At 48.2% G+C, this 12,540-nt stretch overlaps 1 protein-coding gene across 1 annotated transcript; it reads left to right on the top strand.

Moving 5' to 3' along the window:
- Positions 1–4,295: 4,295 nt before the first annotated feature.
- Positions 4,296–12,083, top strand: LOC123770113 (circumsporozoite protein-like). Its single transcript, XM_069301055.1, has 3 exons — positions 4,296–4,355; positions 5,437–5,497; positions 11,344–12,083. The coding sequence occupies exons 1-3, from the start codon at positions 4,296–4,298 to the stop codon at positions 12,081–12,083; spliced, it is 861 nt and encodes a 286-aa protein (XP_069157156.1).
- The last annotated feature ends 457 nt before the right edge of the window (positions 12,084–12,540 follow it).

Genomic DNA, 12,540 nt, shown 5'->3' with positions numbered 1-12,540 from the left:
TCCTTTAATCTGTTAATTAATATTTTACAATTTGGCTTCTTTTTTTTAAGCAAATTGTAATTATAAATTAATTAGAGGAAGCTTTCATTTCACTTTTAGAGATTACACGTGTGTCTTCCCCTCTCATTGTGGAGTCTAAATCTGCCTATATAAACTAAATAAAATGACAGAGAAAATCTAATTAGAGGTTTTTGGATGGGGAAAATACTGACAGATGAGCCTGCTTTCTCCATTTGTCACTCCGTAAATAATTCAACCTACCGTGGCCGGTGCATTTCAGAGGGCAATATTAGGTAGAGGACGGGTTGATACACGTTCTTATACCCCCACCGACCTCACCACTGTCATCAATATGTCAGATACGATCTCTGTCCAGTTGTCTGTGTCTCCCTTGTCGCTCGACACTCATTCATTCATTTTCTCTCTCTTTGTTTTTTCTTCGTGACAATCACATGACATGTCTGCGTCTACTACGATCACAAACACAAGGCCATGATATAGCTTTGTACTTTATCCCTATGACAGCCAAGCAGGGATCAATATGATATGGATTTTGCCTCCACGATAGCCAAACAAGGGGAAAATTTGGCAAACCTTTATCCCCCCATGCTAATCAATTTGGGAGTTAACATAGTAACATAGTTGTCCCCGGATATTTAAATATAGTTATCCGAAGACAACATAGCTTTCCCAGTGTGATAACAGATGACACATAATGTAGAGAGGTTCCTTTGATAGCCAAACAAGTTCCACTTATGTGATAAGCAAACACGGTGGGAAAGATAACTTAGCTGAACTTGCCTGATAGCCAAACATGGGGACGAATGAGACAGTTGAACTCCAGTGACTGCCAAACATGGGGAAAGACATAACATTGGTGAACATCAGTTGAGTTGTGCTACAACACCACCATTGTTCACCAATGGTGGTTATGGTAAGCAACTCCCGCTACGGTAAACACCATAGCGGGAGAACTACTGGACCTTCTGGTAGTCTGGCCCTGAACAGTTGGGTTGTACTATCAACACAGAACTCGCTATACTTATTTGAAGTGAAAAACTGGTCCCCAATTCTAAACCCACCAAAAAAAAAAAATTGGCCTTGCAAGTTCAACAAAAACTAACAAATTGTGAGCAGGATCTGATAACAAAAAATTATCATTGTAGTTTGGGGCTATAAACGAAAATTATTTGCAGAGTAAGGGGGTAATTTTCTCAGGAAATATAATTTGTGGACAGAAAGTGCTAAGCTGCTACTTTACTACATTTTAGATGGATAAAAGTTTCCAGGCCGCCTACTGCCTCATATGACATGTTTATCCATTGGTTTTACTGGAGAAGGAAATAAGGGTTTGAATCTATTTTAATATTAAAGACTTTTTAATATTAATGATTTTTTTATATGTAATTAATTTTAAATATTTGTAATATTAACAAATATTAATATTTAATATTAATGTCTAATATTGTATCTATTTTAATATATCAAGTGAACATCTCAATGTGATTGTTTTAATAGTACTGATATTGTATTTATTTATCAATATACAAAAGGTGAGAGAGAGAGAGGATGGGGAAGAAAGGGAGAGGGCAATAAAGGGTGGGAGAGTGTGAAGTGGGGGGGGGAGAGAGAGAGAGAGAGAGAGAGAGAGAGAGAGAGAGAGAGAGAGAGAGAGAGAGAGAGAGAGAGAGAGAGAGAGAGAGAGAGAGAGAGAGAGAGAGAGAGAGAGAAGGATAATACAGGAACTACTGGGAAAGGTAAAGGTTCTAATATTACCCCCCGGGAAGTCAAGAACGCTGAACTGGCAACTTTGGATAACCTGGAGGGTTGTGGTGGCAGAGTGCGTCCAGTGGTGGGTTGTGGTGGCAGAGTGCGTGTAGTGGTGGGTTGTGGTCATGCATCAGTAAATCACCTCACCAGTGGTGCCAGAGAGTGCCACACCAGTGGTGCCAGAGACAGTACCACACCAGTGGTGCCAGAGACAGTACCACACCAGTGGTGCCAGAGACAGTACCACACCAGTGGTGCCAGAGACAATACCACACCAGTGGTGCCAGAGACAGTACCACACCAGTGGTGCCAGAGACAGTACCACACCAGTGGTGCCATAGACAGTACCACACCAGTGGTGCCAGAGACAATACCACACCAGTGGTGCCAGAGACAGTACCACACCAGTGGTGCCAGAGACAGTACCACACCAGTGGTGCCAGAGACAGTACCACACCAGTGGTGCCAGAGACAGTGCCACACCAGTGGTGCCAGAGACAGTACCACACCAGTGGTGCCAGAGACAGTACCACACCAGTGGTGCCAGAGACAGTACCACACCAGTGGTGCCAGAGACAGTACCACACCAGTGGTGCCAGAGACAGTACCACACCAGTGGTGCCAGAGACAATACCACACCAGTGGTGCCAGAGACAGTACCACACCAGTGGTGCCAGAGACAGTACCACACCAGTGGTGCCAGAGACAGTACCACACCAGTGGTGCCAGAGACAGTACCACACCAGTGGTGCCAGACAGTACCACACCAGTGGTGCCAGAGACAGTACCACACCAGTGGTGCCAGAGACAATACCACACCAGTGGTGCCAGAGACAGTACCACACCAGTGGTGCCAGAGACAGTACCACACCAGTGGTGCCAGAGACAGTACCACACCAGTGGTGCCAGAGACAATACCACACCAGTGGTGCCAGAGACAGTACCACACCAGTGGTGCCAGAGACAGTACCACACCAGTGGTGCCAGAGACAGTACCACACCAGTGGTGCCAGAGACAGTACCACACCAGTGGTGCCAGAGACAGTACCACACCAGTGGTGCCAGAGACAGTACCACACCAGTGGTGCCAGAGACAGTACCACACCAGTGGTGCCAGAGACAGTACCACACCAGTGGTGCCAGAGACAGTACCACACCAGTGGTGCCAGAGACAGTGCCACACCAGTGGTGCCAGAGACAGTACCACACCAGTGGTGCCAGAGACAGTGCCACACCAGTGGTGCCAGAGACAGTGCCACACCAGTGGTGCCAGAGACAGTACCACACCAGTGGTGCCAGAGACAGTACCACACCAGTGGTGCCAGAGACAGTACCACACCAGTGGTGCCAGAGACAGTACCACACCAGTGGTGCCAGAGACAGTACCACACCAGTGGTGCCAGAGACAGTACCACACCAGTGGTGCCAGAGACAGTACCACACCAGTGGTGCCAGAGACAGTACCACACCAGTGGTGCCAGAGACAGTGCCACACCAGTGGTGCCAGAGACAGTACCACACCAGTGGTGCCAGAGACGGTACCACACCAGTGGTGCCAGAGACAGTACCACACCAGTGGTGCCAGAGACAGTACCACACCAGTGGTGCCAGAGACAGCATATACCTGACATTCACGCCGTTTTTTACCTGTACTTAATTTCACAGGTCCATCAACATGGGTCTAATCGATAGCTTGAAGTGTTATGCATATCATAGTTTAAGTGTTATTGATTTGTTAAAGACTGATGTCTGAATAATGTTTAGAAACCTGTACATCTTTCCAAGGGGAATTGTAGTCAACAATGTTGCCAAGATTAAGAGACTTTCAATTACGTAAGATTATTGACACAACAACTGAGCCACACTCTATGGAGCTTTTTGTGGAGGACTGAGAGAAAACGAATGGATCTCAATATTAATTCGAACGAACGAATGGATCTCAATATTAATTCGAACGTACGAATGGATCTCAATATAATTTGAACAGTTCTGGCGGGGGGGGGGGGATCATTTTAATAATTTTGACAAAAACGTAGTACTAAGTAGAACTAATCTCTCATAAATTAAAGGTTCCTTTCTCATGTTAACAATTCTGACAGTTGAGGAACCCCAGAAGGATGCGCATGGCATCACTTTGTACTACATCTTGGCACTGTAATTGTTTTCAGAAAAATTAAGAAGCTGTAAGTCATGATAATTAACGACAGGTCGTCTGAAGGCAATATAAAAGCTACGATAATATCTTAAGTTAACGCTAAATCCTTAGTCCACACGAGTTCTGAGAGGTTTAAGTCGCTTAAGAAACATCCTGCGGAGGTTTCCTATGAGATGTGTCTCATTAACTTAAGTCCAAGATATTTATGACTCACACGTCTCCACAGACACTCCATTAATATTATAGTTATGAGGGTGAAGAGAATGGGGAACAAGAACCCTTGTTTTATCAACAGAGATAATAAGACCACATTCTACTATTGTCTTGCAAGATGCATCAAGTAATGTTTGGTGTGTTACTGTGTGCCATAATGGGTCATAATACAATTATCATCATCGTAGCAGTCGAACAGTTCCCATTGGTGGAACAGGTATGTCATGAATAAGTTTGTGCTTAAGTATGATGAACACAGGACTTATACATCATCTTGAGGTGTGCCTAGTTCAGATGCACCGTTCTTGTACTCTGAACTCCTCTCAATAGGACACTAGCAAGCCTGTTGGATAGGTAGTTTTTTTATACAATTCAGAAGATAACTTTTAATTCCAAATTCAGCAAGTTGCTCTAATATTATTTAACCCTTGCCTATATGGAACGCTGACTTCCGGCCAATGAAGGCCACTTGTGTGCTATCCTGGGAATGTATAAAATACTCAGCAACACATGTTTGTGTACCACATATGTGTAAACCCATATAGGTTAGGAGCCAATTTATCTTTGACCTGAAACATGAGACGACTGGTAACTACTCTTGCCATGACTCTACACATACAAGACCAGTGATATCTCTACATCTCCGAGAGCTAGGTTTAGGTACTGCGAGAGGTCTTGCCACTTTCTTCAATAGCAAGCGAAGAACATGCAATTTCAATATACAAATATTTCTCATTTTACATCAGATTTACAACGTTCTTCAAGATTGCTGTACCGCAAGAAGCGAGTTAAGACTTTACAAACATATACCCCGCCCTAGCGTCGCCATCTTGGTTACAATGAACTGGTTTCTGCACGGAATATATACGAAAATACCCACAAAAAACAAGACGCGAGAGATTACTCCAACAAGAAAAACTTTTAAATGATAGAAGTACAAAAAGAGACTGTCAGTAAAGAGGGCCAAAGACAAGATAATGGCTGGAGATTACAACAAAGGCTCACACGAAAGGTAATAACAGAGAGAGAGAGAGATGGAGGGAGAGGAGGTATCCCTCAAGGGGAGGTTGTGCAAACCGGTTCAGTGCCTTCACAGCGGGTAGTGATAAGCCCTCTTGCTGTTACCTTACTGTGCATTCCCCCCTTATAAGTTACAGAGTGTAATAGACAGAAGAGCAGGAGGACGGGTAGAAGGAGGAGGAGTTAAGAGAATAAGGTGGATAAGGAGAAGAATGAAAGGCAAAGGAAACAACGAGAGAGTTAGCTGTTAGACGCTATAATAGATTTATTATGGTCAGGTACAAAGGAACACCACAGAAGTCCATGAGCAACACCGCATTTCCTCGCAGTCACTAACAGGTAAGTGTACACACACACACACACACACACACACACACACACACACACACACAACTTGTGTGTGTGTAACAACCACACACAAGTTGGAAGACGGCCACTGAAGCACCAGTATACAAAAAAGAAAGAAACAAAAGGCACCAATAAGGACCGTTAACCCTAACGTTCATACCAAGCAAAGTGATGGAGAAGGCCCTAAAAAAAGAGACTGACTGAACATCTGGAGAGAAGATGTATTATAATGCTTATCTTGCCCCACGAATCCCGAACAGGATTCGAACAGCGAATCAACAGCATGACCTGAACAGGAACAGCATGACCCGGTAACATTCATTAGGCAAGCCAGAAAAAGGCGGGTAAACCACATAATTTTAGTCCCCAAAGGAATTTTGTGCACAAGTTTGAGAAACAGAGAGAAGTGAAGATACTAGATGGAAGTATCTAAGCCACTTTTGACAGTCTGAATGAGAGTCCAGATATCAGAGTGGTTCGATATTGCTTGCAAAATCCCACAGGGTAAGTACCAGGAATGTATCATGTCCTTGTTGCACGTAAATGCTCTTCCAGAGAGGGTAAATTCTTTCCTATCAATGTTTGCTGATGACACAAAATATATGAGAAACTTATTTCAATTTCAATTTCGAGGCCGTCCTCGTGGGAACTGTCCACCACGACCTCTCGTACACCACTCCGTTAAAAAAGCAACTGTTTTGCCTATCCAGAAACGGACGAACCCAAGCAACCCACCTAACCTATTGAGGCTGACGCATAGGACACGTTACTACGGTGCTTTTAGCTTTACTAATACGTCGCATTGTTTACGGTTTGGACATTTGCCGACGTTTTAGGTAAGAGTAGGGGTTGAGGCGGTGTTTGGTGGGTAGTGGAGACAACATTGTCTGCGGTAGGTTGTCTGTTTATTTAACCTTACGCCTTCCTTCATCTGCCTGGCTCTGTGTCTATCTATCTATCGCTATACTCACCTGGTTGTGAGTGTTTGAGTGACTGCCTGCTTGTCCGTTAATTATCTGACTGGCTGACTGACTGTATCTGTGGCTGACTGTCTGGCTGACTCGAGTGCAAAAAACTAGGCAACAAAGAATTATTGACATTTTGTAGGTTTTAAAAACTGGAAAAAGCTAATTTGCATGCAATAAAAGATTCCTTGTAGCCGGGACCAGCAGCCCCAAGATGGCGCCGCCAGCTATGTGTTACTCCATTGGCGCGCACGCACGCACACACACACACACACACACACACACACACACACACACACACACACACACACACACACACACACACGCACACACGCACACACACGCACACACACACACACACACACACACACACACACACACACACACACACACACACACACACACACACACACACACACACACACACACACACACACACGCACACACACGCGCGCGCACGCACACGCACGCACACACACACACACAGACACACAGACACACACACACACGGCCTTCAGGAGATAGGTGCAGGGAGCAGGAGGCCAGATACAAGGTATCATTTGGGAGATGAAATTTTTCTAGGATCAGAGAGAGAGAAAGACCTGGGGGTTGATATCACGCCAGACCTGTCCCCTGAAGCCCACATCAAGAGGATAACACCAGCGGCATAAGTCAGGTTGGGCAACATAAAAACGGCCTTTAGAAACTTGTGTAAGGAATCATTCAGAACCTTGTATACCACGTATGTCACACCAATCCTGGAGTATGCAGCTCCAGCATGGAGTCCCCTAACTCGTCAAGCATAAAACTAAATTGGTGACGGCTCAGAGGTTTGCCACCAGACTAGTGCCCGAACCGAGGGGCATGAGCTATGAGTTGAGACTACAGGAATTAAACCTCACGTCGTTGGAAGGACATGATCACGACATACAAGATTCTCAAAGGAATTGATAGGGTAGACAAAGACAGTTTATTTAACACAAGGGGCACACGCACTAGGGGACACAGGTGGAAATTGAGTGCCCAAATGAGCCATAAAGATATTAGAAAGAATTTGTTTAGTGTCAGAAGTTAATAAATAGAATGCATTTGGCAGTGATGTGGTGGAGACTGATTCTATGCACAGTTTCAAATGTAAATTTGATGAACCCAGTAGGCTCCAGAATTTGTACCCCAGTTGACTGACAGTGGAGAGGCGGCACTAAAGAGTCAAAGCTCAACCTCGCAAGCACAACTAGGTGAGTACACACGCACACGCGCGCAAACACCCCACACACACACACACACACACACCTTTACGCCCTGTTGATTGACGGTTGAGAGGCGGGACCAAAGAGCCAGAGCTCAACCCCCGCAAGCACAATTAGATGAGTACACACACAGTTTCAAGTTTAAACAGTCTCAGGGGAATTGACAGGGTTATCTTGAGGTTATCTTGAGTTGATTTCGGGTTTTTTTTTAGTGTCCCCGCGGCCCGGTCCTCGACCAGGCCCCCCCCCCCCCCCCCCCCCCCCGCCAGAAACATACCAGTTCCATCAACCGGCCTGACATATTGATGCCGGAGCACAGAAACCGTCAATATTACAACGCTTAACATTGATTTTATATGTTGCATTTTCGACGGACTGATCGATAACGTTAAAAATGAGTCGTCTTAAGACGCGAGAACGACTTCTTGACGAACCTCATCAACATGTTGCTCATGTTGGGGCGATCAACCCGATTCTTGCACGTCTTGTGGTGTGACGTCACTCCCTGGTCTCTTACAAAAGTAACTACGGGCTCACCATAGCCCGTGCTACTTGGGACATTTTGTTCCAAGTAGCGAATCTTTAACATCATCTTACAAGCAAGTACAAAAGGTTCCCAATTTCTGGAATAGGTCCTCTTAGGCCAACGACCGGCCCTTCTCAGGATGCAACCCACAAGAGTTCCCTAACTCCTGGGTGCCTGTTTGACTGTTAGGTGAACAGATGTATTAGGTGAAAGGAACCTTAGGAAATATTAGGCTCGGGTATAACGGGTTGTGAGCCGACTGCGTTAACCACTGTGCTACAGCTGGGCCTAGCTAACACCAGCGTCCAGACACTAGTTAGCACCAGCGTCCAGACACTAGTTAGCACCAGCGTCCAGACACTAGTTAGCACCAGCGTCCAGACACTAGTTAGTACGAGCGTCCAGACACTAGTTAACACCAGCGTCCAGACACTAGTTAGCACCAGCGTCCAGACACTAGTTAGCACCAGCGTCCAGACACTAGTTAGCACCAGCGTCCAGACACTAGTTAGCACCAGCGTCCAGACACTAGTTAGCACCAGCGTCCAGACACTAGTTAGCACCAGCGTCCAGACACTAGTTAGCACCAGCGTCCAGACACTAGTTAACACCAGCGTCCAGACACTAGTTAGCACCAGCGTCCAGACACTAGTTAGCACCAGCGTCCAGACACTAGTTAGCACCAGCGTCCAGACACTAGTTAGCACCAGCGTCCAGACACTAGTTAGCACCAGCGTCCAGACACTAGTTAGCACCAGCGTCCAGACACTAGTTAGCACCAGCGTCCAGACACTAGTTAGCACCAGCGTCCAGACACTAGTTAGTACGAGCGTCCAGACACTAGTTAACACCAGCGTCCAGACACTAGTTAGCACCAGCGTCCAGACACTAGTTAGCACCAGCGTCCAGACACTAGTTAGCTCGAGCGTCCAGACAATCATGAGGAGTATCTAGACGCTCCAATAGTAGTGTACCCCAGGGGTGTGTACCCCAGAGGTGTGTACCCCAAGAGTAGTGTACCCCAGGGGTGTGTACCCCAGGGGTGTGTACCCCAAGAGTAGTGTACCCCAGGGGTGTGTACCCCAAGAGTAGTGTACCCCAGGGGTGTGTACCCCAAGAGTAGTGTACCCAAGAGTAGTGTACCCCAGGGGTGTGTACCACAAGAGTAGTGTACCCAAGAGTAGTGTACCCAAGAGTAGTGTACCCCAGCATACCCTCAGGGCACGGTACACAGGCCCGCCCTGAGCAACATTACCGTCAACCCACCTGGTGAACCAATAACACCCTGAGGCTTGTGCTCCCGTAGACGGCCACAAACCGGGCTCACTCACTCCACACACACACACACACACACACACACACACACACACACACACACACACACACACACACACACACACACACACTAAGAACTGATTATAATAAGAGGAATCAGGCGAAAGACACTCTGGGCACGTGTTTCTCCCTCAGCCGAGAACTGAACCCGGGGCCCTTGGGACTACGACTTGCTATAAGGCAGAACACAAACTGGAATTTGAGGACGATATAGTAGACACTAGGAAACTGGGACACTATAAGCGTTTTGATATGAGGCAAGAGAGGAGGAACGGTGCCCAACCACATGGACCATCGGGAATCGAACGCCGGTCCTGCAGGAAGCTAGGCCGTCGCTGTGCCAACCAGTTCAAATATATAGACTAATTGGGGTGTAATAAAAAAAATCACAAGTACGTAAAATTAACGAACATGAATAATTATCTGTTTGAATCACACTTCTGTAAATGCTTCACTCAAGTAACAGTGTTACTGCTACAGTTATGCAGTCCCCGTGGCGCAGTGGTAAGACACTCGCCCCGCATCACCAGCGAATTGGCCTGGGTTCGTATCCTGGGCGGGGAGGATTGACTGGGTGCCAATCCTTATTTGTAGCCTCTGTTCACCCAGCAGTGAATGTGCACCTGGTTGTTCAACGATTTGTAGGATCGTATTCTAGGGGAAACTAGGGATTAAGGACCTAAACGCTATGCGTGCTAGTGGCTTTACAAGAATAAAAGGACTATTATATACATAAATATAAAAGAAAATAAAGTTACAACGTTTAACTTTACAGAACCTAAACACTTAACCTAAAAAAAAAAAAAAAATAGGCACTACGGGCTCTCCATAGCCCGTGTTACTTGGAACTTTTTGTTCCAGGTAGCGAATCTTAAACAACTTAACCTAACCTAATTTAGGTTTAACTATACACCAAATTCTAACATATAATCATATATATGAGCAAATATTTTGTTTTCAGTACACAGTAAGTGGACGCTGATGCGTAGGTGTTTGTGGTGGGCGGGTGTAGAGACGAGCTCACCCTGGGGCCGGCAGGAATAAACAAAGGGAGTGGGGGCCGCTCTAGCGAACATTTGCCCATTGTTCCTGGCGACGACTCCACATGACTCTCCTCAGCTCTCTGGGAGAGCGTGCAGCGACGCCATTGTTCTTGAACCAGAGAAGCAAATGCAGACCCAACTACATACCGGAAAGGAATGGTTTGACCACAAAAATATGATAAAATCAATCCAGCTGTCTCCCATGTTATCTATACCCGGCCCGCGCCTTGTCTCATGGTCATTGTGGTGGTAATTCACACCTAGAGACGCTAGTGAGGTGTGCTTTCTTTCTTTACACAGGAGGGTACAGGAGCAGTCGACTGCTGACTCCTGTTAGGAGGCTGAGAGCTTTCCCTTCCCATAGCTCATGGTAAGCCTTACACTAGTAGTTTTACACAGGAGGGTACAAGAGCAGTTTTCTGTAGAACACAGCCTCCCAATCTATTAACAGCCAGCTATTCAATTACTGCTGGGTGAACATAGATGAACAGTTAAGGATTAGGGTTTAATCAACCTCCCCCACCCCCCCAGGGCCAGAACTCGAACCCATAGCCAATCGCTGGCGGTGCGTGTGTTACTACAGCGCCACCAGGTAGTTACTGTGAGAAGCACGCCTGCTGACGCTGGCAGGTAATGAGGCCACCTGGGGCCCAGATATATTCTAAACCTCATGTGACGGAGTTGTTTAGTGATTTGCAAATGGTGTGTAGGTGACCAGCGGGCGGCACGTGGGCGGCACGTGGGCGGCCAGCGGACGGCACGTGGGCGGCCAGCGGGCGACACGTGGGCGGCCAGCGGACGGCACGTGGGCGGCCAGCGGGCGACACGTGGGCGGCCAGCGGGCGGCACGTGGGCGGCCAGTGGACGGCCAGCGGGCGGCCAGCGGGCGGCCAGTGGACGGCCAGCGGGCGGCCAGCGGGCGGCCAGTGGACGGCCAGCGGGCGGCCAGCGGGCGGCCAGCGGGCGGCCAGTGAACGGCCAGCGGGCGGCCAGTGGACGGCCAGCGGGCGGCCAGCGGGCGGGCAGCGGGCGGCCAGCGGACGGCCAGCATCCGGCCAGCGGGCGGCCAGCGGGCGGCACGTGGGCGGCCAGCGGGCGGCACGTGGGCGGCCAGCAGACGACCAGCGGGCGGCCAGCGGGCGGCCAGCGGGCGGCCAGCGGGTGGCCAGTGGACGGCCAGCGGGCGGCCAGCGGGCGGCCAGCGGGCGGCCAGCGGGCGGCCAGCGGGCGGCCAGTGGACGGCCAGCGGGCGGCCAGCGGGCGGCCAGTGGACGGCCAGCGGGCGGCCAGCGGGCGGGCAGCGGGCGGGCAGCGGGCGGCCAGCGGGTGGAGTGTAAGGCAGTCATCTCAGCAGTAGCTGGAACACCAATCTCATCACATTGTGACAACCATAACATGAGTAAGATAAAGAAGCATCGTCTTTTCCTCCCGGATCAAGAAGCAGTTCCACGGGACTAAGACCCAACCACAGTATAGTGAGCCCTGCACCCCGTGCTCCTGCACAACACCTCCACACGCAACACCCATGATTTAACACATGCCTCACTTGCAACGTCCTCGGTGCCACCATCCAAACATACTGTACAACGTTACCACAACCTTATTTTTACCCTGTAATAACGTCCCTTGGTGCGTCCCTCTGTGCTCTCAGGGACAAATGGGGGGGGGGGAGGATTTGACAAATCATTTTAGGCAACTCCTCTTAGCGCCTAGTCGCTAAAGCTGCTGCAAGAATAGTTCAAGCAGTAACGGACACTGAATATACACATACGTGTAGTCCCACACAACCTGTTTACCATCCCGCCACGGCTGCACGATGACTATCCGGGTGCTTGTGACTGTTGTCAGGTCTGCATATTTGAGGTTCTCTTTATTCTGGACACTTGGCTATAGCCGGACTTCTCGTAATGTCATT

This window comes from Procambarus clarkii, chromosome 45 (genome assembly GCF_040958095.1).
Source record: "Procambarus clarkii isolate CNS0578487 chromosome 45, FALCON_Pclarkii_2.0, whole genome shotgun sequence".
Lineage (NCBI taxonomy): Eukaryota > Metazoa > Arthropoda > Malacostraca > Decapoda > Cambaridae > Procambarus > Procambarus clarkii.
Note: the sequence above shows the minus strand (reverse complement) of the source record. Positions and strands in the feature narration are given on the sequence as shown.